Source organism: Hypanus sabinus, chromosome 2 (assembly GCF_030144855.1).
Source record: "Hypanus sabinus isolate sHypSab1 chromosome 2, sHypSab1.hap1, whole genome shotgun sequence".
Lineage (NCBI taxonomy): Eukaryota > Metazoa > Chordata > Chondrichthyes > Myliobatiformes > Dasyatidae > Hypanus > Hypanus sabinus.
In genome coordinates this window covers 160954029-160980482 of record NC_082707.1, presented here as the reverse complement: position 1 = coordinate 160980482, position 26454 = coordinate 160954029, and the positions used below count along the sequence as shown (strand labels likewise).

General features: G+C 42.3%; 1 protein-coding gene across 2 annotated transcripts in view; it reads right to left on the bottom strand.

The window, feature by feature from the left end:
- Positions 1–26454, bottom strand: part of nid2a (nidogen 2a (osteonidogen)) — a 157311-nt gene that overhangs the window by 6421 nt on the left and 124436 nt on the right. For both annotated transcript variants that reach the window (XM_059958023.1, XM_059958018.1), the window contains exons 23-26: positions 22877–23122; positions 3601–3822; positions 2385–2554; positions 1032–1161 (exon numbers count right to left, since the gene is read on the bottom strand). In XM_059958023.1, coding sequence (XP_059814006.1) covers positions 1032–1161; positions 2385–2554; positions 3601–3822; positions 22877–23122 — 768 coding nt within the window. The remainder of the gene's footprint in view (positions 1–1031; positions 1162–2384; positions 2555–3600; positions 3823–22876; positions 23123–26454) is intronic.

The following is a 26454-nucleotide window of genomic DNA, read 5'->3' as shown; positions in this document are numbered from 1 at the left end:
TAAATTAAAATTAATGCAAAAGAAAAAAAATTCTCTCCTGTTCTCAAGACAGTGAATCAAGTTGGCTGAAATTCCACAATGCTGGACAGTTGTCTAGTTTTTCTAACAATTGGGCATTCTCATGTTCCACGTCTGGACCCAGCAAATTGATAGGGTATTCATCCCGGGTCTGATTGTGTCTGCTTCTTGTGCACATACTTCAGCAGAGCACGCTGACACTGGTGATCTGGATGGGGATGGGAAGGCAACTTTTTCATCTGTCAATTTATGTAGTTATGGCATCCTCCCTCTTTACAGAGAGGACTACTCCGGACCCAATAGTGAATTCAATACAAAAGAGCTGGGAAAATGAAGTTCAGAGTGGGATAAATTAGTGCACTGTTGAAAATTTAAAGATATGTAAGGACTTGATAGGGTGGATGTGCAGAGGATGTTTCCTATGGTGGGTGTATCTTGAACTAGAGGGCACAGCCTCAAAATTGAGGGGTGACCCTTTAGAACAGAGGTTTGGAGGAATTACTTTAGCCAGAGAATAGTTAATCTGTGGAATGCTCTGCTACAGACTGGTGGAGGCCAAGTCCGTGGGTTTACTTAAGGCGGAAGTTGATTGTTTCCTGATCTGTCGGCATCAAAGGATATGGTGAGAAGGCAGATGTATAGGGTTGAGTAGGGTCTGGGATCAGCCATAGTGGAATGGTACAGCACACTCAACAAGCTTAATGGCCTAATTCTGCTCCTATGCTTATGGTCTTAGTATATTTCAATATATGTAGCAACCATTAGTGGAGATGCAGCATGGAAGGATTTCCACAACAATTAAGAATTTAATACTCTACTGGATGTCTTAACTCTTCAAGAAATGTTAATACACCCCTAAAGATAACTTATGTTCATTATGCCTATTAAAGGATAATCTTAATGTCAATTTTCTTTAAAAATCCTATAGCAGTTTTTCTCTCACAATCAGGATTTTGTATTTATCTAATACAAGAGCACAATAATTTTCTTAAGCAGAATTACTGAGAGCTAACCTGTATTAATGATTATTTCTGGCTCTGCACCAGGTTCCAAACTAACTCGATTGATAGTTCGGCCTGCAACATCCGTCCAATAAACCATCTTATCCCTGCAGTCATAGTCAATACCAATAATAATTGAACCCTTGGAAAGGAAAAACAAACCAAAAAAGGTTAATCATCTCATAGACCAATAGCTGGTAAATTAATATAAATAAACTTATTCTGGGCAAACTTACAGATCTGTAAGGAACTAGAGAATGTCACATCAATGGTAGTTTGCAATAAACAACAAACTGAGCACTGTCAATGGAACCTACAAGTTAACGTGCAGCTGCTGCCACTTCCTTTCTAGGTCCTTACCAGAGTTTTTCCACTTAGATTATTGATGTCCAGTTGTAAGAATTAAATTAAAATATCAAGTACATAGAGGTAATGATTCATTGCATTTAAAAACAAGGGGGGAAATTGCAACAGTTATATAATATGGACTTTAATCTGCTCAGTTCATTAGTGGTTGCCTGCACCTATAACAGCTCGTTTCAGTTTCCTCTGGAATGACGGCAAGGGAATTGGGGGGAGGGAGAGAGACAGACTGAGGGATGAGGAGGGAAGAGGCAGCAAGAGAGTCAAATTGTGCTGAAATAAAGGACTATAGCACGGCAAGGCTAGTAGACCCACTGCCTGACAGCACCAGAGGCCCACAACCTTGGTTGTTGGCTTGGTGGCGTTTGTACATACTCTAAGAACATAGGTCTCCTCAGTGTGCTTAGGTTTCCTCCCACATCCCCAAAGATATGCAGGTTGCTAAGTTACTGCAAATTGCCTTTTGTGTGTGCAGAATCGGGGAGCTGATGAGAATGGGAAAATGTAAGTAAGTGGCTGATGGTCAGCACAGGCTTAGTCGGTCGAAAGGACTGTTAAAAGCCCATGACTCTAGACAAAATATATACAAAGTCATTCAGCCCCTTCAGCCTATTACACCATTTAGTGAAATTGTGCATGATCCTGTGCCTCAAATCCATTTTCCCAGCTATTGTCCAAATCTTCAAGTCCAAACATCTAATGCTTAGTAGTGAATGGGACTGATTATTTACTCTGAAACTGGTAACAGAATCAATGGGCCAAACATCTTCCTTTCAATAGCATAAAGAAATGTGAAAAGGGTGTAATCCCAGCCTTTTAAGTCCTGCAGTTACAAATATTTTCAGTCCCAGTGCTTGGTCTGATTTCTTAATAAACTTAAGTGGAAGTTAATGAACTATTTATACTCATCATAAAGTGAGAAAAGTCACACTCCACTTTCCTCTCTCCCATCGGCGAAGGGGCTATATACTAATGGAGACACTTTTAAAGTAGATACTTTACATGAAGAGCTAACAGGCTCTTGGCTTCTTCTGTGTTTAGCCGAGTACCATTCAGCGGCAGGTACCCAATGTGCTGTCCCTGAGCATATAAAAGGAAGACCCCTGTGGGTGGCACAGTCATAACCGATGCTGTAGTTGGCTGAGTGGTGGGAGGTGCAACAGTTGGTATACCTGGTAAATACAGAAACAAAGTGTAAACTTGTGTTTATAAATGCACCATGGTTGTAATACAATTTCATTCAGAGACAACTTAGCAAGAATCATTATATTTTATACATGTATATTATTAATATAGAACATTTTCAACATTTGTGAGCCTTGGCTCAGTTTTGCAGCCCTCTCATCTAAAGACTGTTAAAGAAGTTCTGTGAGTTCAGCAGAAAGCCCTGGACACTATTTTAATAAAATTTTCAGGGAGCACTGCCATTCAAGGTGTCATTCTTTGGATGCAAGATGCACATCATTCAAAGAGTAAGCTGTGCAACGGTGAGGAGAGTTCGTCCTGGTCTCATGCAGACCAACATGACCAAAACCAATTACAGTACTCGGCCATTATTTGTTGCTGCTTGCAGACAGTGATACAAAAGTGGCTGTTGTCTACACTTGACTGTAATTCAAAAGAATACTTAATGAATTTCATTGCATTTTGGAATTCCTTAAGCTGTGGAAGGCACTATATGAATGCAGATTCTTTCCTCCAAGAATAAAGTGCCCTGATTTCACATTCTGAAAAGCACATATTAAAGCCTTTACCAGATATCACTTTTCATTATAAGACCATAAGATTTTGGAGCAGTATTAGGGCATTTGGCCCATTGAGTCTGCTCCCCATTTCATCAAGGCTGATCCAATTTCCCTCTCAGCCCCAATCTGCTGCCTTCTCCCCATATCCCTTTGTGCCCTAACCAATCAAGAATCTATCAGCCTCTGCCTGAAATATACATAAAGACAGTGTCCACAGCTGCCCGTGACAAAGAATTCTACAGGTACACCACTGTCCGGCAAAATAAATTCCTCCTTATCTCTGTTGTAAAAGGATGCACCTCTATTCTGAGGCTGTGTCCTCTGGTCTTACTCTCCCATCATAGGAAACATCTTTTCTACATCAACTCTATCTTTCACCATACGATAGGTTTCAATAACAAACCCTCATCCTTTTTCCTTTGCTATTAAAAAACTTAACTTTTACAACCAAAGTAAAAGATGCAAGCTCTCACATGCTGGTGGAGTGCCAGGTTCAGTCCGTGTTCCTTGAATTTCTCGACCATCTTTATCCACACACCAACAATAACCACTGTTTCCATGGCACTGCAAAGGACTGAAGTCTCCAAACTCTGTGCACCGAGGTACATACTGGTCATCAGCTGGTCTGCCACCATAGTGTTCCAGAAGGCTGAACCTCCAGCGCTCACACACTGTCTGCGGACGCTGTAAGGGTTCTGGAATACATCACATGATTTTGTTAAAATATTGAATTCACTTTTTATGCAACAACACCTTCTTATAATAACAATTCATAGTCATACAACACAGAAACAGGCCCTTCAACACATATAGTCTGGGCAGCCTCATTGACCTGCCTCTAGACCCAATACCCCTCCCATCCATGTATTTATCAAAATCTCTCTCAAAATGTTGAAATCAAACCCACATCTACTTCTATTGACAGCTCATTCCACATTATTGCCACCTGAGTGTAGAAATTCACTGATGTTCCCTTTAAACATTTCACCTTTCACCCTTAATCTACAACCTCTAGTTCAAAATAAATTTATTTTCAATGTATACCATATACAGTGTTGGCACGTGGCCAAGTGGTTAAGGTGTTTGTCTAGTGATCTGAAGGTCACTAGTTCGAGCCTCAGCTGAGGCTGCGTGTGTGTCCTTGAGCAAGGCACTTAACCACACATTGCTCTGCGACGACACCGGTGCCAAGCTGTATGGGTCCTAATGCCCGTGGAGAGGGGAGACTTGCAGCTTGGGCAACTGCCAGTGTTCCATTAAAAAAAACCTTGGCCAGGCTTGTGCCCTGGAAACTTTCCAAGGTGCAAATCCATGGCCTATTGAGACTAACGGAGGCCTACACACACTACACCATATAGAGTCTTGAGATTGTAAACATTAGTACAGAGCTAAACAAAGAAATGCAATAGAATCCATTAAAAACCACATACAACAAAGACTGACATCATCTAATGTGGAAACAAAGAAAACTTGTAAATAATTTAGAAAAGTAAACAAATAATACATGGAACATGAGCTGCAGAATCCCCAAAAGTGAGTCCACAGGCTGCAGGGTCAGTTTGTGCTGAGGCGAGTGGAGCCAGTCCACTGTATGACGACATTCACTCTCAAACCTTCCAATGGAGTCCGTAGACTCCTACGCCCTCCACCTGATGGTAATAGCAGGAAGTGAGGGAGACAGGTCAAAGTCAGGTAGGCGTGATAAGCTCAAGTAGGAGACCTCGGCTGGCACGAAGTAGTGGGGCTGACTGTGGTTCATTTTCCTCTCCTGGACCCTGACGCTTTAATCTGGTTTGAAGTCCATTCCAGTGACAGCCGTCCTTCATCTTCAAGGTGCCATGCCTGCATTGCCAAGAGTCAAGTTCACCAAATCCTTCAGGAGATTGTAAAACTGCTCATTCATTTATTTCAAAAGTACATTTCTTGAAGGGAAATTACAGGCTGTGTATTGCAGCAATCAGAGTTCAGAACCTGGAGAATATTTACTAGTTTTTGAGCAGTCTACCAAATGTCGTTGTATATCACCAGCACTATTTTGGAGCTCTAGTCTCACCCAACCTAAGTGGAAAAAGCCTGCTTGCATTTACCCTATTACCCCTCAATTTTATACACTGCTATCAAAGCTCCTCTCATTCTCCTGTGCTCCAGGGAATAAAATCCTAACCTATCCAAGCTTTGTTTATAACTCAGGTCCATAAACTCCAGCAACATCCCTGTAAATTTTCTGTATTCTTTAAAACATATTGATATCTTTCCTGTAGGTAGGTGACCAGAACTGCACACATTAGGCCTCACCAGTGTCTTATTCAACTTGATGTTTTTGAAGAACTACCACCAACGTGAAAGCAGAGGAGCCAACACACTTGACCTTTTAGGATGGTGGTGAATCTTGGTAGCTCGGGTTTAGGTGTCTGATGTTGTGGTGTTCGCCGAGTTTGGTAATTAGCTTACAGATGTTTCAATCGCCCATCTAAGTGACATCCTCAATACACTGTTGTCCGCCTTTCTTTCAGGGAGTGCTCGTGTTTTTACACACCCCCGGTTTGCTTGCTGCAGTCCTGATTGGCCGCCCCTTCAGCTAAGCGGGTCAATAGAATCCAAAGGTCAACTAAAGGGGTAGTCAATCGAGACTGAGGCAAGCGAATGGTGGGGGGGGGGGGCGCTATATAAACATGAGCACTCCCAGAAAGGCCAGCAGCTGTGTGTGCGGATGTCACCTCAACTGCTAGCTAACTGCCAAGCTCAGCGAACACTGCAACATAAAACACTAGACCATTGTTATGCCACAATTAAGAACGCTTATCGTGCCATCCAATACTCACACTTTGGAAAGTTCAGGCACCTGGCTGTACTTCTACTCCCACCGTATAGGCAGAGACTAAAGACAACAGCACCAATGGTAAGGACCAAGAGGTATGGTCAGGGGAGATGGAGGAGTGCTTACAGGACTGCTCTGAGTCAGTGGACTGGACAATATTCAGGGATTCATCTTAAAATCTGAATGAATACAGTACTCCACAGTTGTCGTCATTAAGACCTGTATGGTTTTGTGTGTGCCAACAAGAATGTACCAGATATACCCAAACCAAAAGCTGTGCATGAACTAGGAGATTTGTAGTCTGCCAAGGGTTAGATCTGTGACATTGAAGATTGGTGATCCAGAATTATGGAAGTAGTCCAGTTACAACCAATGGAAGGCGACTTTAAAAGCATGAAAACAATGTTGATTGAGGTTTGAGGTGGAATTGGATGCATGTCGTCGCTGGCAGGGTTTGCAGGCTATTATTTCCTACAAAGCCAAACCTAACATCATGAATGGCCGTGCTGCTGAATTCTCAGATGAGCTCAAAGCCTTTTACGCATGCTTCGAAAGGGAGAATAAAGCTGCATCCATGCGAATCCCTGCAGCATCTGGTGACCCTGTGATCTCTGTCTTGGAGGCCAATGTCAGAACCTCTTTCAAGAGAATGAACTCCCATAAGCCGTCAGGTCCTAATGGTGTACCTGGTAGGGCACAGAAAACTTGTGCCAACCAACAGGATGGAGTTTCAAGGACATCTTTAATCTCTCACATGCTTCAAAAGGGTGGCAATCATACCAGTTCTCAGGAAGAGTGGGGTGAGCTGCCTCAATGACTATCGTCCAATTGCACTCACATCTACTGTGATGAAGTGCTTTGAGAGGTTGGTCATTCATGGCCACAATCATCTCCTGCCTAATCAAGCATCTAGATGCCCTGCGATTTGTCTAACACCTCAACAGGTCTACAGCGGATACAATCTCACTAGCTCTCCACTCGGCCTTCGATCACCTGGACACCCATGCCAGCCTGCAGTTTATTGATTACAGTTCAGCGTTCAACACAATCATACCCTCAGTTCTAATCAACAAGCTTCAAAACTTCGGTCTCTGTACCTCCCTCCGCAAATGGATCCTTGACTTCCTCTTTGGGAGACCACAGCTAGTGCAGACTGGAAATAACATCTCCTCCTTGCTGACAATCAACATTGACACACCTCAAGGATGTGTGTTTAGCCCACTCCTATTCTCTCTACACCCATGACTGTGTGGCTAGGCACAGCACAAATGCCATCTATAAATTTGTCGAGAACAGAACTATTGCAAACAGAATTTCAGATGGTGTACAGGAGCAAGACAGATCAGCTGGTTGAGTGGTGTCTCGGCAACAACCTTGCACTCAATGCCAGTAAGGCCAAGGAATTGTTTGTGGACTTCAGGAAGGGGAAATCATGGGTACACAAACCAGTCCTCATCTAGGAATCGTAAATAGAAAGGGTGAGCAGTATCGGGTTCCTAAGATCAACATCTGAAGATCTGCCTTCTTTGTAGTAGCATCAACATATTGATGCAATTACATCGAGGCATGTCAGCAGCTAGGTTTCATTAGGAGTTTGAAGAGAATTGGCATGTTCTACAGATGCACTGTGGAGAGCATTCCAATTGGTTGTGTCATCATCTGGTATGGAAAGGCCATGGCACAGAATCAGAAAAAGCTGCAGAAAGTTGTAAACTCTGCCAGCTCCTTCATGGGCACTAGCCTTTCTAACATTGAGGAGACCTTCAAAAGGCAATGCCTCAAAAATGTGTCATCCCTCATTAAGGACCCCATCACCCAGGATATGCCCTGTCTGATTGCAGCCATCAAGGAGGTAGTACAGGAGCTTGAAGGCACCCTCAGCATTTCAGGACCAGCTTCCTCTCCCCCACCATCAGATTTCTGAATGGACAATTAACCCATGAACACTAACTCACTTGTGATTATCTCTCTTTTTGCACTACTTAATGAATTTAGTTTTATATATACTTCTATTATTATGCATTATGCAATATACTGCTGCCACAAAACAACAAATTTCACAACATATGCCAGTGGTATTAAACCAGATTCTGATTCTCAACTTCAATATAATATCCCAACTCTTGTACTCATTGCTTTGATTGATGAAGGCCAATATACCAAAAGCTCTCTTTACCACTCTATCTATCTCTGATGCCACTTTCATGGAATTATGGATCTGTCTTCCCAGATCCCTCTGTTCTACCAGACTCCTCAGCCCTCTACTGTTCACCATGCACGTCCTGTGTAATTCCCTGCATTATTCAAACAATTAGTTTTTAAAAGAAAAGTTAGGCCAGCAGTGGTGAATATTTAATTACAAGATCCTAGACTTAAAAACTAGGTGTTTGTTACATGTCAGCAAGAGATTAAAAGCAACTCGTTAGAAGGATAGTTGCAGAAATAGGTTTCAACAAAAACAGACAAGTTAGATATCAGCTTGGAAAAACATTTAAGCAAATTAAGATCCAAACTGTACAGAAGGTAAACAAAAACTAAAATTAAGAGAAAACTAAAATGAAGGATCTGTTAGATGGGGGCCATCGTGTAGTTGAGTGTGAGGAAATAATAGAGAAGCTTTGCAGAGGAGAATTGAAGGCACAAAGGAGTTCCTGATGAAGAACTGGAAGTCACCACTGAAAGTAGGTATTCACAGGGAAAATGCATTTTAAAAAAAGCAAATTGGTTTAAAAAAGGAAAGCAATCAAGCTTAAATGATGAGGGCCCCCAGAACAGAAAAAGAGATTGTAGAAGAAATTGCAAAGATTTTAAAAATATGGTAGAAAAATTTATGTTTTAACTACAATCTTTGCAGTAGCTAAATTGGATAACATAATGTGATACCAAATTAATGATGACATTGTCTTATAAGGAATAGCTTAAAATTTAAAGAGGGAAAATGAATGTCAAGTCATTTCAGTTGATTGTAGTAAAAATACACCAGTAACTGGAAGGTCCAACTGCTGGCGAGTCAGTATCTTGGAAAGAACTACATCATGAGGAGAAAGGAACGCTCCAAACAACTCTGGCGAAAGCTTATTGAAAAGCACAAGTCAGAAGATGGGTACGAGAAAATTTCCAAGTCACTGAAAATCCCTTGGAATACAGTGAAATCAATTATCAAAACATGAGTGACCATGCAAGAAGGGAACTAGTTGGGAGGCCACCAAGAAGCCTAAGCCAACTCTGAAGGAGTTACAAGCTTCAGTGGCTGAGATGGGAGAGAATGCGCATTCAACAACTGTTGTCCAGTTGCTTCACCAGTCACAGCTTTATGGGAGAGTGGCAAAGAGAAAGCCACTGTTGAGAAAAATTCATATGAAACATTGCCTAGAGTTTGTCAGAAGGCATGTGGGAGACTCTGAAGTCAGCTGGAGGAAGGTTCTATGGTCTGATGAAACCAAAATTGAGCTTTTTGGCCATCAGACTGAACGCTGTGTTTGCCGTATGTTTGGCATAATCAAAAACACACCATCCCTACCGTGAAGCCTGGTGGTGGCTGCATCATGCTGTGGGGAAGCTTCACTGCAGCAGGCCCTGGGAGGCTTGTGAAGGTAGAGGGTAAAATTAACGCAGCAAAATACAGGGAGATCCTGGAGGAAAACCTAATGCAGTCTGCATGAGAACTGCAACTTGGGAGATTTGTTTTCCAGCAAGACAATGACCACAAGCATAAAGCCAAAGCTACACAGGAATGGCTTAAAAACAACAATGTTAATGTCCTGGTGTGGCCAAGACAGAGTCCAGACCTCAATCCAATTGAGAATTTGTGGTTGGACCAGAAAAGGGTTGTTCACTCATGATCCCCATGTAATCTTTCAGAGCTTGAGCAGTTTTGTAAAGAAGAATGGGGAAAAATTGCAGTATCCAGATATACAAAGCTAATAGACACCCATCCACACAGACTCAAGGCTGTGATTACTGCCAAAGATAAATAATAACTTGAAGGGAGAAGAGTAATTATGCAGTCAATTATTTTGTGTTTAATAATTGCAATAAATTTAAACTAATCTGTAGAAAACTGTTTTCACTTTGACACAAAAGAGTCTTTTCTGTTGATCAGTGTCAAAAAATAGCCAAATTAAATCCACTGTGATACAATGTTGTAAAACAATAAAATATGAAAATTTCTTGGGGTGGGGTGAGTTCTTTTTATAGGCACTGTAAAATTAAGTGATCCTGTACAGTATTTTTCTTCAGAAATATCAACAATTAAGAGAAATATAAACTTTACTTCTTAAGTGTAAAATCGAGTAGAAAAAAGTAGTGAGAAGATGCAACTTTTGGATTAGTAAATCAGACAGAGTCTCCTGTGTGGCTCAGTGATATGTGTCGTAACCAAACTGAAGACTTGTCTGCCAAAGGATGTAAAAGAAAAAATTGAAAAGATATGTGCAGACTTGTTGGGTGTTCTCAGCATTTTCTGTTTTTGTCATTTAAAATCTGTGAAGTTGCTCAATTTTATGCAGCTTAGCCCAACTCATCCCCTGAAGACAAGAAATCTAATTGCCAATAAAAACAGTCAAGGATAATCCAGACCGGACAAAATTGAAAGAAAAAGTAGATCAACAAAGCTTTTTGCTCTGACACCAGCATATTGACACATAAAGCAAAAAATAAGCATGCTGACAAAAGCATAATCTTCTAAATCATGACAGACTCATTGGGTCAGTCAGCCTCTGTTACTCTGAACATTTTCAGCATTTTCTAATTTTATTTCACATGTCCTGCAACTGTAGCTTCTTTTCCCCCTCTAAAGCTTCTAGTGCTTTCCTGTTTCAGGAAGTCTCCCTTTGGAACTGAAAACTGCATGCTACTCTGACGTTTAAGTCAGGTGAGAGGGAGAACCAGGGAATCATTGACAAATTCACCTGAGATCTGATGACAGGATATTGAAAGGGGAATTAAAGATAAAATGACCAAACATTTTCTGCTTATCAGAATGAGCCAGCAGAGATTTGTAAAGAGTAAATGATACGTGATACACCTGAATAAATAGTTTGATTGCAGCAATGGAAAGGTCCATAGTTATAACCATATAACAATTACAGCACGGAAACAATCCATCTCGGCCCTTCTAGTCCGTGCTGAACGTTTACTCTCACCTAGTCCCACCTACCTGCACTCAGCCCATAACCCTCCATTCCTTTCCTGTCCATATACCTATCCAATTTTACTTTAAATGACAATATTGAACCCGCTTCTACCAGTTCTACTGGAAGCTCGTTCCACACAGCTACCACTCTCTGAGTAAAGAAGTTCCCCCTCATGTTACCTCAAAACTTTTGCCCCCTAACTCTCAACTCATGTTTTCTTGTTTGAATCTCCCCTACTCTCAAAGCCTATCCACATCAACTCTATCTATACCCCTCATAATTTTAAATACCTCTATCAAGACCCCCCCTCAACCTTCGATGCTCCAAAGTTCAACCTTTCTCTGTAACTTAGGTGCTGAAACCTAGGTAACATTCTAGTAAATCTTCTCTGCACTCTCTCTATTTTGTAGATATCTTTCCTATAATTCAGTGACCAGAACTGTACACAACACTCCAAATTTGGCCTTACCAATGCCTTGAACAATTTCAACATTACATCCCAAATCCTATACACAAAGCTCTGATTTATAAAGGCCAGCATACCAAAAGCTTTCTTCACCACCTTATCCACATGAGATTCCATCTTCAGGGAACTATGCACCATTATTCCTAGATCACTCTGTCCTACTGCATTCTTCAATGCTCTACCATTTACCATGTATGTCCTATTTTGATTAGTCCTACCAAAATGTAGCACCTCACACTTATCAGCATTAAATTCCATCTGCCATCTTTCAGCCCACTCTTCTAACTGGCCTAAATCTCTCTGCAAGCTTTGAAAATCTAATTCATTATCCACAATGCCACCTATCTTAGTATCATTTGCATGCTTACTAATCCAATTTACAACCCCATCATCCAGATCATTAATGTATATGACAAACAACATTGGACCCAGTACAGATCCCTGAGGCACACCGCTAGTCACTGGACTCCAACCTGACAAACAGTTATCCACCACTACTCTCTGGCATCTCCCATCCAGCCACTGTTGAATCCATTTTAATACTTCAATATTAATATCTAACGATTGAACCTTCCTAACTAACCTTCCATGTGGAACCTTGTCAAAGGCCTTACTGAGGTCCATATAGACAACATCGACTGCTTTACCCTCGTCAACTTTCCTAGTAACCTCTTCAAAAAATTCATTAAGATTTGTCAAACATGACCTTCCACGCACAAATCCATGTTGACTGTTCCTAATCAGACCCTCTCTATCCAGATAATTATATATACCATCTCTAAGAATACTTTCCATTAATTTACCCACCACAGACGTCAAACTTACAGGCCGATAATTGCTAGGTTTACTCTTAGAACACTTTTTAAACAATGGAACAACATGAGCAATACGCCAATCCTCTGGCACATCCCTGTTTCTAATGACATTTGAAATATTTCTGTCAGAGCTCCTACTAGTTCTACACTAACTTCCCTCAAGGTCCTAGGGAATATCCTGTCAGGACACGGAGACTTATCCACTTTTATATTCCTTAAAAGCGCCAGGACTTCTTCTTTAATCATCATAATTTCCATAACTTCCATACTTGTTTCCCTTATCTTACCCAAATCAATATCCTTCTCCTTAGTGAATATTGAAGAAAAGAAATAGTTAAAAATCTCCCCCATCTCTTTTGGCTCCACACATATCTGTCCACTCTGATTCTCTAAGGGACCAATTTTATCCCTCACTATCCTTTTGCTATTAATATAACTGTAGAAACCCTTTGGATTTACAAACCCCATTTCCAGAAAAGTTGAGATATTTTCCAAAATGCAATAAAAACAAAAATCTGTGATATGTTAATTCACGTGAAGCTTTACTTAACTGACAAAAGTACAAAGAAAAGATTTTCAATAGTTTTACTGACCAACTTAATTGTATTTTGTAAATATACACAAATTTAGAAATTGATGGCTGCAACATACTCAACAAAAGTTGGGACAGAGGCATGTTTACCATTGTGTTACATCATCTTTCCTTTCAATAACACTTTTTAATTGTTTTCGAACTGAGGATACTAATTGTAGTAGATTTGCAATTGGAAATTTTGTCCATTCTTGCTTGACACAAGATTTCAGCTGCTCAACAGTCCGTGGTCTCCGTTGTCTGATTCTCCTCTTCATGATGCGCCATACATTTTCAATAGGAGATAGATCTGGACTGGCAGCAGGCTACAAAGCCACGCTGTTGTAGCCTGTGCAGAATGTGGTCTGGCATTGTCCTGCTGAAAGAGACGTCGCATTGATGGCAACATATGTCTCTGTAAAATCCTAATATATGCATCAGAGTCAATGGTACCTTCACATACATGCAACTCACCCATGCCGTGGGTACTGATGCACCCCCATACCATCACAGATGCTGGCTTTTGCACCTTTCACTGATAATAATCAGGATGGTCGTTTTCATCTTTGGCACAGAGAACTCGACGCCTGTTTTTTCCGAAAACTAGCTGAGATGTGGACTCATCTAACCACAGCACACTGTTCCATAGTCTTTCGGTCCATCTGAGATGAGCTCAGGCCCATAGAACTCACCGGCGTTTCTGCATAGAGTTGATGTATGGCTTCCTTCTTGCATAATATAGTTTCAAGTTGCATTTTTGGATGCAGCGACGGACTGTGTTAAGTGACAATGGTTTTCCGAAGTACTCCCGAGCCCAGGTGGCTATAATTGTCACAGTAGCACAACGGTTTCTTAGGCAGTGCCGCCTGAGGGCTCGAAGATCACGCACATTCAACAGTGGTTTTTGACCTTGCCCTTTATGCACTGAGATGTCTCTGAATTCTCTGAATCTTTTCACAATATTATGTACTGTAGATGTTGAAAGACCTAAATTCTCTGCAATCTTGTGTTGGGAAATGTTCCTTTTGAACTGACTAACAATTCTCTCGTGAATTTTGGCACCAAGGGGTGAGCCACGACCCCTCCTTGCTTGCAAAGACTGAGCCTTTGATGGACGCTACTTGTATACCCAGTCATGATACCTCACCTGCTACCAATTAGCCTGCTTAATGTGGAGTCTTCCAAACCGGTGTTACTTGAATATTCCATGCACTTTTCAATCTTATTTTAACTCTGTCCCAACTTCTGTTGAGTGTGTTGCAGCCATCAAATTCTAAATTTGTGTATATTTACAAAATACAATTAAGTTGGTCAGTAAAACTATTGAAAATCATTTCTTTGTACTTTTGTCAGTTAAATAAAGGTTCACATGAATTAACATATCACAGATTTTTGTTTTTATTGCATTTTGGAAAATATCCCAACTTTTCTGGAAATGGGGTTTGTATTTTCAACTTACTTGTCAAAGCAACTTCTTCTTTTAGCTTTTCTAATTTCTTTCTTAAGATTCTTTTTACATTCTTTATATTCCTTGAGCACCTCATTTACTCCATGCTGCCTATATTTATTGTAGATATCTCTCTTTTTCCAAACCAATATCCCTTGAAAACCATGGCTCTCTCAAACTTTTAACCTTCCCTTTCAACCTAACAGGAACATAAAGATTCTGTACCCTCAAAATTTCACCTTTAAATGACCTCCATTTCTCTATTACATCCTTCCCATAAAACAAATTGTCCCAATCCACTCCTTCTAAATCCTTTCACATCTCCTCAAAGTTAGCCTTTCTCCAATCAAAAATCTCAACCCTGGCTCCAGTCTTATCCTTCTCCATAATTATATTGAAACTAATGGCATTGTGATCACTGGACCTGAAGTGCTCCCCAACACTTACCTCCGTCACCTGATCTATCTCATTCCCTAACAGGAGATCCCACACTGCCCCTTCTCTAGTTGGTACCTCTATGTATTGCTGCAAAAACTATCCTGCACACATTTTGCAAACTCCAAACCATCCAGCCCTTTTACAGTATGGGCTTCCCAGTCTATGTGAGGAAAATTAAAATCTCCCATAATCACTACCCTGTGCTTACTACAAATATCTGCTAACTCCTTATAAATTTGCTCCTCCAATTCTCGCTCCTCATTAGGTCTATAATATACCCCTAGAAGTGTTACTACACCTTTCCCATTCCCCAATTCCACTCAAATAGTCTCGCTAGACGAGCCCTCTAATCTATCCTGCCAGAGCACCGCTGTAATATTTTCTTTGACAAGTAATGCAACACCTCCCCCTCTTGTCCCTCCGATTCGCAGTTGTGACTTTTATCAGGTGTTTTCTGGACACACAGAAAAATCCCTGAAGTTAAAATCCATGGATCTGACAGGAATTTACTACCCTGGCTAAGAAGCTGACTATGAAGGTAGAAATATGTCACTTACTGATACCACTGACAGGATCTAACTGCTGATGTCTGTAACATTCTGATTTCCGGCCACGACTTGCTATTGTAATTTATTTGTGATGGGGACAATGCAATCGAAAAGCCTTTGTACATGGTTGCCCATAAGTGACAATCAGACAGCACTGTAAGCAATGCAGATTAAATCACTAATAGAACTGTCACCTCACAGTTCTACAGAGCTAGGTTCAGTACAGACCATTGTGTGGGATATACATGTTCTACTGTTAACTGGGACCTCTGGTTCATCCCCCATCCCAATGATGTGTTGGCTGGTAGGTTATTTAACCACTGTGAAATCCCCCTAGTGTGTGTGATGGTGAGTGGTAGAAACTGCAGGAGATAATGGGAATGTGTGGAGAATAGGTTGCAAGGAAAATCAGTGGGGTCATATGACTACTTGTTAAAATGATATAGACTTGAACGAAATGTAGAGAACTACATGAGAAATGAATTTCAACATAGCCAAACTTGAGGTCATTTGCCTGAGACCTGAAAAGACAGAAGTATTTAATAAACATCGAAAATCAGCAAAGTCTAAAGTCCAATTGTATGCATTGCCATTGGCAGATACAAAAAGAAATCAAAGGCCAATGAAATGCTCCACTTCCAAAATTTAACTCCATTGAGGTGTTCTGCATAGCTATGTTGCGATGCATCTTTAGCCCAACAAACAAGGATGAATCTCTCCTCCCTGGACTCAGAGTTAAATTAGGAGTGCCAGTAACAAACCGGGGCTGTTCTCTGGAACTTAGATTTGATTGAAGTTTAAGACGTCAAGAGGAACCGATGCCGAGACTGGAGTTATTTCCGCTGGTTTAGGAGGTCTACAACTGGGGGCATGGCGTAAAACTTGAAACCAGACCATTCAGGAATAAAGTTAAGAAAGAGGCAGATAATAAAAAAGGAATTATACCAAAGGAAGTTGCAAGTTCAGGTATTTTTATATTAATAATGCTCATCAATGAATAATAATAACTTAGAGCACTTTTCATATTGATGATGCAGTTCAAAGAGCTTTACTGTGGGATAAAAGTACAAACATAAAAATAAAATTAAAATAAAAAGAAAAAGTAACATGAAAATAAAAGATAAAAGATGTTAATTAAAGGCAAGGTTAAATAAATGGGTTTTGAGGGAGTGTTAAAAGTGTCAGTTGAGTCTGTATTCATCATAGTTTTAGGTGTTGAATTCCAGAGTTTAGGAACATGGTTCAAAAAGCTGATCTTTTGAGGGAGATTGTTTAGTTTTAAGAGACTGGCAGAGAAGACTTGGGAACTTGAGCAGGATTATAAAATGAAAACGATTGTGTACTCTGGTCCCAGGCCATTAAGAGCTTTAAAAACAAAATCAATTCTAAAATATTTCTAAATGAAGAGCCTGACGGGTTGGAATAAGAATCTGCCACAATCACATTAAATAGGAGAAGAGCCTCACAAGGATAGAGAACCAAATTCTAGTCCTACAATTTCCTTCCATTTTAAATTTTGGTTTGGACATTGACAAGTGGAAATTGGACATTTTAAGACATAGGCATCGGGTTGTAGCTGGCTGAAAGGTTATATCTAGGTGATAACTGAGAACTATCTTGCTCCATCTAGCAATAGTTCGAGAGGATTCAGAATATAGCAAAAGGGCATATATAATGGGATATGGGAAAGGAAAGATAAATCTAATTAGACTGGATAGTTTTAGTGAAAATGATGGGCTGAATGGCCTTCTCCTTGGCTTCCATGGTTGAGGGTTTCTGGTTTAAGATGACGCTGGTGAAGTCCGGAGACTAGTTATTGGCAGCAAACAAAACAAACAATACAATAAATACTTCGTTAATAACACTTTTTCTGTTATAATCGCTCAAAAATAATCACCACAAATAATGGAGAGGTGAGGCAGAGTCCGAGGGTCAAAGGAGCGGATGCGAGGCAGAGCCGGGACAAGCAGAGGTGAGGCATAGGTGAGGCCCATCCACCAAAACCTGAAGTTTGATGGATCTAAGCGCCAGGCCATTTTGTAATGTTCAGGTATGGGCTGGAATCTGGCGGCATGGTCCGGGCCCAAAACGTTTCAAAGCCCCAGGGCCCGCGTCCCGGACCGAGGAATGGCCTGATGTTTAGACAATGTAAATGGCTGCCCATTTTGAAAAGGTAGAGTATCAGACAGAGACAGACAGACATACTTTATTGATCCCAAGAGAAATTGGGTTTTGTTACAGTTGCACCAACCAAGAATAGAGTAGAAATATAGCAAAATAAAAACCAGAAATAATTAAATAATTATAAGTAAGTTATGCCAAGTGGAAATAAGTCCAGGACCAGCCTATTGGCTCAGGATGTCTGACACTCTGAGGGAGGAGTTGTAAACTTTGATGGCCACAGGCAGGAATGACTTCCTATGATGCTCAGTGTTACATCTCGGTGGAATGAATCTCTGGCTGAATGTACTCCTGTGCCTAACCAGTACATTATGGAGTGGATAGGAGACATTGTCCAAGATGGCATGCAACTTGGACAGCATCCTATTTCAGACACCACTGTCAGAGAGTCCAGTTCCACCTCTACAACATCACTGGCCTTAAGAATGAGTTTGTTGATTCTATTGGTGTCTGCTACCCTCAGCCTGCTGCCCCAGCACACAACAGCAAACATGATAGCACTGGCCACCACAGACTCGTAGAGCATCCTCAGCATCGTCCGGCAGTTGTTAAAGGACCTCAGTCTCCTCAGGAAATAGAGACGGCTCTGACCCTTCTTGTAGACAGCCTCAGTGTTCTTTGACCAGTCCAGTTTATTGTCCATTCGTATCCCCAGGTACTTGTAATCCTCCACCATGTCCACACTGACCCCTTGGATGGAAACAGGGGTCACCGGTACCTTAGCCCTCCTCAGGTCCACCACCAGCTCCTTAGTCTTTTTCACATTAAGCTGCAGATGATTCTGCTCGCACCATGTGACAAAGTTTCCCACCGTAGCCCTGTACTCCGCCTCATCTCTTCTGCTGATGCATCCAACTATGGCAGAGTCATCAGAAAACTTCTAAAGATAGCAAGACTCTGTGTTGTAGTTGAAGTCCGAGGTGTAGATGGTGAAGAGAAAGGGAGACAGGACAGTCCCCTGTGCAGCCCCAGTGCTGCTGACCACTCTGTCTGACACACAGTGTTGCAAGCGCACGTACTGTGGTCTGCCAGTCAGGTAATCAATAATCCATGACACCAGGGAAGCATCCATCTGCGTCACTGTCAGTTTCTCACCCAGCAGAGCAGGGCGGATGGTGTTCAGCACACTGGAGAAGTCAAAAAACATGACCCTCACAGTGCTCGCCGGCTTGTCCAGGTGGGCGTAGACACGGTTCAGCAGGTAGATGATGGCATCCTCAACTCCTAGTCGGGGCTGGTAGTCGAACTGGAGAGGGTCTAAGAATGGCCTAACCATAGGCCGGAGCTGCTCCAGAACAAGTCTCTCCAGGGTCAGTACCAGGCGGAAGGGTCGGGCCGGTTCTGGTCACTGCTCCGGGCCCTTTACTTCACTCTGAGCCGAATGGAGCTGTGGATCTGCTCCAGGTTTTGTGTCACTTTTGCTCTGAATGCTATTTGCTTACTTTTATTGTTTGCACATTTTATTTCTTTCTCCCTCTCTGAACATCGGATGCTCGATTGTCTTTTTTTTATGGGTTCTTTTGGGTTTCTTTGTTTTGTGGCTGTCTGTAAGGAGATGAATTCAGGTTGTACAAGATAAACATACTTTGATAATAAATGTACTTTGAACTTTTGAAGTCTGAATATCATAGTTATAGGCATGAACTTGATTTTGGAGATTATTTCAAGAATAACATATGCAAAATATACTTTTCCAGCAATTTTATCTAAAGTAGGTATTTTCTAATTAATGATATAAAATTTTTTTGTCTGTGACAAGGCATTGGCCAAGTAACATGGACAAATATGGTGGCACCATTTTGGATCAACTAATTAATTCTTATACTGTCCCCACCACTAAATCATCATAAAGATTTAGTCACAAATACGAGGAAATCTGCAGATGCTGGAAATTCAAGCAACGGGCACAAAATGCTGGTGGAACGCATCAGGTCAGGCAGCATCTATAGGGAGAAGCACTGTCAACGTTTCGGGCCGAGACCCTTCATCAGGATGAAGGATGACCTGGCCTGCTGCGTTCCACCAGCATTTTGTGTGTGTTGTATAAAGATTTAGTCTCCATTATGGTGCACAAGAGAGGGAATGGGATGTTAATTGCTCATCATGACAAAGCATTTACTGAACTGCATTTTATTAAAATCACTTTATGATTGCTGGTCCAGAAACTGTGGGGTTTTTTTTAAACAATTGTCCAACTAACTCTTTCTATTTCCATTATTCCACTTAGTATCCCATTGGCTTCTAACTCTTTCCCCCCTCCCACCACCACCCACCCTAACATCTCCACACAAAGAATTTGTTCAATCAACCATTAAAACGTAATGTGTCCTTCTCACATTTTGACACCCAGAGCCCATTCAACACACACTGAACATTATCTTGGGTTCAGAGTTAGCTGGCACTCCCTTAAGCAGACTCTGTAATCTTTGAGTCTTTAAACCACCCTTAATGCCATGGTCTGGCTGTACAATCATAGGATCTGGAAATTGTTACATTAAAACACTCTGTACTGGATATTTATTTATTTGTTTGTTTATTGAGAGACGGCATGGAACAGGCCCTTTGGGCTGTACCACCCAGTAACCTCTGACTCACGGGGAGAATGTACAAACTGCAGCAGGAACAGAACCCAGGTTGCTGGTACTATAAAGCATTGTACTGTCCTCTACGCTATCGTGCCAACCCAACAGGCCCTTGTGGCCATGTGCCCATGCCACCCAATTTCACCCGCATGATCCATTAACCTACTAACCGATAAGTTATCTTCTGAGAGGGGTGCTGGAGGGAATTTTAGACCACCGAAATAGTTTACAAGGTGCCTGATTAAACAAATCCTTTAAAGTTGTGTGGACGCGCGAGGGTGGAGGAAACAAACAGAATACCAAGTAGATTAAAACACAAATATTTAAATAGTAACTAACTGGAAAGGTAAGCCACTGGAAAATATTTCATTATGATTTAGGAGGAAAACACTGCATCTCATGAGTCAAAGCCAGCACATAAAGCAATCCCATTTCCCACTAAGCTTCTCTGTAACCTATTGTCCCCATGATCTGATCAATTCCCAAATTCTATAATTCACCTACACAACAGAGGCAATTATCAGAAGCAGTTCAACGAAAAGCTGCAAGGACATGCTCACAAACTGCTAGAGGCACTCACCTGCTCAGGCAGCATCGATAGAGGGAAATAAACATTGTGGTTCAAGCCAGAGCCGAGGCATCCTCAACAGTGTACAAGTTTGACTGGAGGAGGCATAAAGTCTCACAACCAGCTACTGGACTTGGGGGGGGGGGTCGTTCTTGAAGTAACACACCCCATTTCCTTGAAGACCCAGCTCTCTTCATTGGTCAAACTCTGGGCTACATTATACTGAGAGCTGCAGATTCCTCTCACACGCTACTGTAATTTCTCCGGAGTGTAGGATCCGGCAAGAGAATTGAGAGGGCTGAGAGCTTATGGGAATGCAAGCAGGAAGTTAGGATTCATACAGATGGATGGCGTGGGCAGTGGGACCCATTCCCAAGTTCTCTGACCACCGCATTCGAACTCAATTGCTTGTAGTTTGGGCTACAACCATCTGTTTAACTAACAGATTCAACGTTGCTTAGATGGATAGCTGTTCACCCAAGTGTACATTGCTACAGGTTGGATTGGCGATACTCTTCTTCTTCTTCGGTTGTCCATCGAAATCCAACGACGACGTCCATTCCTTTAACGGTGAGATCTTTGACTATACAGTCCTATCCTGGACCCACAAGCTCTATTGCAGGTGGGACATGTATATGTGGTAGTGGTGGTAGTGATGGCAACCATGGCTGCATTTCTCCTGGCTCTCTTCTGGTTGTTCTTTCCATTTCCAGAATATGAACCCCATGCCTACAGAGTGATACGGTCAGCAGCAACATCCTCCAGGTCCTCAGGTCTGATCTTGCACTTCCTTAAAGCATTCTTCATCTGATCATTATTGCAATTCTTCAGCCCTCCAGCTGAGCGTTGACCATGATGTGGCTGGCCGTATAACACCCTGCGGGGTAGCCGACATGGGGGCATCCTTATCACGTGCCCCAGCCACTGCAGCTGACGCTGGGTGATCATGGCCTCAATACTTCTGCAGTTGGTCTTTACAAGTATTTCAGTGTGAGGCACCCGCTCACACCAAGTAATTCCCTGGATGCGCTGAAGGCAGCTTCTGTGGAAGCGCTCCAAGGACTTGATGTGATGCTGTAGGTTACCCAAGCTTCACAGCCATAAAGGAGGATGGCGACACAGACCGCTTGGTTTACGGCGACCTTTGGGGAGGGACGAAGGCTCCTGTTCTGAAGTCTCCCAAAGGCAGCTGATGCCTGTTTAATGCGGCTCCGGATGTCGTTGTCAATGGCGCTATCCTCAGAGAGAATGCTCCCCAGATATTTGAAAGATACTACAACCTGAAACACAGACAACCTCAAACGTCCAGCTCTCTGTATAATTTAACTATGAATACTCAGCATCAGTTAATTAATGTAAGATTTATAAAAAAAAAGTATCTTTGAAAACGTGGCAAATATGCATTTAAAATACAGTTTCTTCTAGAGACTTTATTCAGTCATATATAGTATATATTGGTATTGTGACAGTGACCTTTTAAACATCTCTGTGTAAACATCTTTTAAACATTTCAGCATTCTGCGTAAATTCCTACAGATTGATTTTTTAAGATGAATGATCAAATGTCAACAGCTCTGACCATATCCCTAGCACTGCGACCCTTATAACAATCAATCACATCTGAAGATTCGGTCACATTACGTGAGAGCTTGATATCAGGCTCCTAATACCGATACACTGCTATGAGCTCCCCCACGGCAAGTATCTGCCAGGTCACAGAGGAAAAGATTCAAGGATGGTTTCAAGGTGACCTTGGCAAAAAGTGTAACATCTCCACTGTTTGGTCAAAACAGAAGATGAGTGTGCAGCAGGGCGTAGAGTACTTCAAGACCATGTGTTGAAAGCACAAAGAAGCCCAGAGTAAACAACAGGAGCATCTGACTTCACCACCTGCTGTCCCCACCTATGTTAGACTCAGCAAGCCTCACGTTGGCTTCATCAGTCAGCTCAGAATTTGGAGTGGAAGCATGTCATCCTCATGAAAGGGGATTATGTTGCACAGTCTGGATTTCAACAGCCTATTTTTGTTATTTACAGAATTTTAAATCACAAGTGGTTTGAAGATTACTGTTGAACTTATTTTGATGCCAAATTCGATGGAGCAACGGAGTGAGAAACCAATTATGTTTCCCAACAGAAATCACTACAACACTCTCCAAAGTAAAATTGTATCCACTAACCTGGCAGCCCACATTGTGGATGAGCGCTTCCAGGAAGAGTCCTAGTCCCAGAGATTTCTTGCCCCAGTTCATCCACGCACCAGCACTGCCCTGTGCTGCTGTGACATTGCAGAGGCTTGAAGTTGCCTTCGACATCACACTGAGGGATGTACGCACCGACAGCAGGTCGAGGCCTGCTCTGACTGAGCTCCGCCTGCACTTGATCCCGCAGCTCTACACAAGGTGGCTTTGGATTTTCCGTCAATACTAATTAATTGCCAAAAAAAAACACAATTTCAAATCAGCAGAAATAAAATATATTAATTATGACATTACAACATCCATAATAACACATGATTGATTTTCATTCCTGTAACTTCATCACAAAATTAAAACTAAATTTTTTGTCCTACAACTGGGTCCAATAACAAATGAGTTTCAACCGAGATCTTTAAATGCTTTCTCTTTTACTGCCTTGTGGTTTTCATCTGATACTGTGGTTCTTAATCATACATGAAAATACACATGGAAGCTAAAGAGTAGACCACTCAGCCCTTCAAGTCAGCTCCATCAATCAATATTCTTTCAATAAAGTTAATTTTTTAAATAAAAATTTGCATTGGTTTATTATTCTCACATAACTGTTGCATCTTTTCACAAGATACAGTGAAAAGCTTGTCTTGCATTCTGCTCATACAGATCAATTGATTATACAGTGCATTGAGATAGGACCAGGTTAAACAATAACAGAATACAGAATAAAATTTAAAAGTTACAGAGAAATTGAAGTGCAGTAAACAATAAAGTGCAAGATCACAAGAAGGTAGACTGTGAGATCAAGAGTGGGTATAATTGCTCAACAAGCCCTTTCAAGGGTCTAATAACAAGGAGGTAGCTTGAGCCTGCTGGTATGGACTATCAGGCTTTCGTATCTTCTGCCTGTTGGGAGAGGAGGGAAGGTCTGGGATGGGTGGAGTCTTTGATAATGCTGGCTGTTTTACTAAGGCAGTGAAAAATATAGACAGGGTCCAGAGAGGGGAGGCTGGTTTCCACAATGAACTGAGCTGTGTCCACAACGTTCTGCAGTTTCTTGTGGTCACGTGAAGGGCAGTAGCCACACTAAGCTATTATGCATCCAGATATATTACTTTCTGGGGTGCATCGATAAAAATCGGTAAGGGTCGATGGCGACATGCCAAATTTCTTTAGACTCCTGAGGAAGTAGAGACATCAGTGAGTTTTTTAGCCATGACATCAATGTGGCTGGACCAGAACAGGCTCGTGGCGATATTCAAAGTTCAAATAAATATATTATCAAATTATATACACGTTGCCATCTACAACCCTGAAATTTGTTTTCTTGTGGGCATACTCAATAAATCCAATAACCATAACAGAATGCACGTATCATCAGAAGAAGATGGCACCGGCAAACGACGACACCACAGGCAACGTTCCCCAGATAGACTGTGAAATTGTTTCTCTTCTTCTGTGTCTTCCTTTTTGTTTAATATGGTTCCGGTCCTTTAGGAGCATGTGATCTACATTTTGATGGCATGCTTTCAGGCAGATTGAATGATCTTGCCTCCAATCTGAAGTGTTATCCACACTAATGATAGATGTCCTACTAAATTAACTACACTGATTTTTTTTTAACCACAGCACCACATTTTAATCAGCTGTGACTCCAATCGTACATTTGTGTCAGAAAGTTCAGGGTGGCTAATACAGTACTATGGGAGAGGTGTGGTCACTGAAGTCATGTTTCTCAGATTAAATGTCAAACTAAAACCTCTTAAATAGTGTGTAGATAAAAAAAAGTGTGCTATTTAAGGATGGCCAAGGTGCTTGCCAAAAGCTCTGGGCATGCCATTTACTTGGGAAAGAGATGATCTGGTTTGAAGAATTTTGTTTGTGCGCAGTGGCTGTATTCATTCCCGTATTACAACAGCAACAGTACTATAGAGTGTGCAAGTTTATTGTAAAAACACTTATTCCAAGATCAACTCCTGCTATATGTTTCTGCTTTTGATTATGACACTACATAAATGGCTTCATTCAAATTCTGACCGACCTGACTGCCCACAAAGTGGTTGACCAGTCCCAGGTCCTTTACAGGTCCCAAGAACTTCCTGCCCATTCTCATCCCCAAACCAGCAATAACCCATAGCACTGTGGCACTGTATTGCCTTCGAGTTTCCTGTGTCATCACACTGGGGGACACAGACTCCAGTTGCATGATTGTCGATATTTGTTCTTTTCTGTTATCACACTCTCTCATGGTGCTGTGCACAGACACTCTTTGGATGTTCGATATATTCAAATATGGAATTTTTAAAAAACACACAGGCAGGAAACGTTTATGAAACAAATGCAAAAATAATTTAGACTGGGTCACTGCATGGTCAAAACTATCCCAGAAAATCATAATGTTGTGGCGCCCCATTTCCTAGCGTATCCGAACCGACTCACAATTAGATAGCCTACGGGGGTTTGCGAGGACAGAGCTTTGGAGCCTCTGCGCCATGGGGGGGCCGGTTGACAGAGGCTTAAAAGTGAGGCTGAAGATTTCGAATAAAGTTTTTTCCTTCGACTGCAGTTACTAACTCTGTGTTGTAATTTTAGCGCTGCGTGTAGCACACCGCTACAATTGACGGTCCAAACGATTTTTGGACCAGAAATGCCCGACGCCGCCTCTGTTCATGCGGTTTTGTTGAAACTGCCAGGTTTCTGGACACAGCGCCCGGACCTATGGTTCCAGCAAGCCGAAGCCCAATTCCACGTTCGCCAGATCACCTCAGAAGACACCTGCTACTACTACGTGGTGAGCTCCCTCGACCAGGACACAGCGGCCCAGGTCGCGGAGTTCGTACAGTCGCCCCCGGCAGACGGCAAGTACACGGAATTCAAAGCCCTGCTCCTCAGGACTTTCGGACTCTCACGGCGCGAGCGGGCTGCCCGTTTACTGCACCTGGATGGCTTGGGCGACAGACCTCCATCGGCTTTAATGAATGAGATGTTGTCTCTCGCCGACGAACACACACCCTGCCTCATGTTTGAGCAGGCATTCCTGGAACAGCTGCCCGAAGACATCCGCCTGCTGCTGTCCGACGCGGATTTCAGTGACCCCCGGAAGGTGGCAGCCCGGGCGGACTTGCTGTGGAACGCCAAAAAGGTGAGCGGGGCGTCCATCGCACGGATCTCCCAGCCCCGCTCCCGGCAACAAACCAGTCCAGGCCCGGCCGCAGAGCCCGCCAACCCCCGGCCCAATGAACACTGGTGCTTCTACCACCAGCGGTGGGGTGCAGAAGCCTGCCGTTGTCGCCTGCCCTGCGAGTTCCCGGGAAACGCCAGGGCCAGCCGCCGCTGATGGCTACGGCGGCTGGCCATCGGGATAGCCTCCTGTATGTGTGGGATAGAAGGTCGGGACGCCGGTTTTTGGTCGATACTGGGGCTGAGATCAGCCTTTTACCTCCGACGAGTTACGACACCCGTAGCAGGGCACCGGGTCCCCCCCTGAGGGCCGTGAATGGCAGCACCGTAAGGACCTATGGCACCCACCAGGTGCAGCTACTGTTCGGCTCCAGCCAGTTCACGTG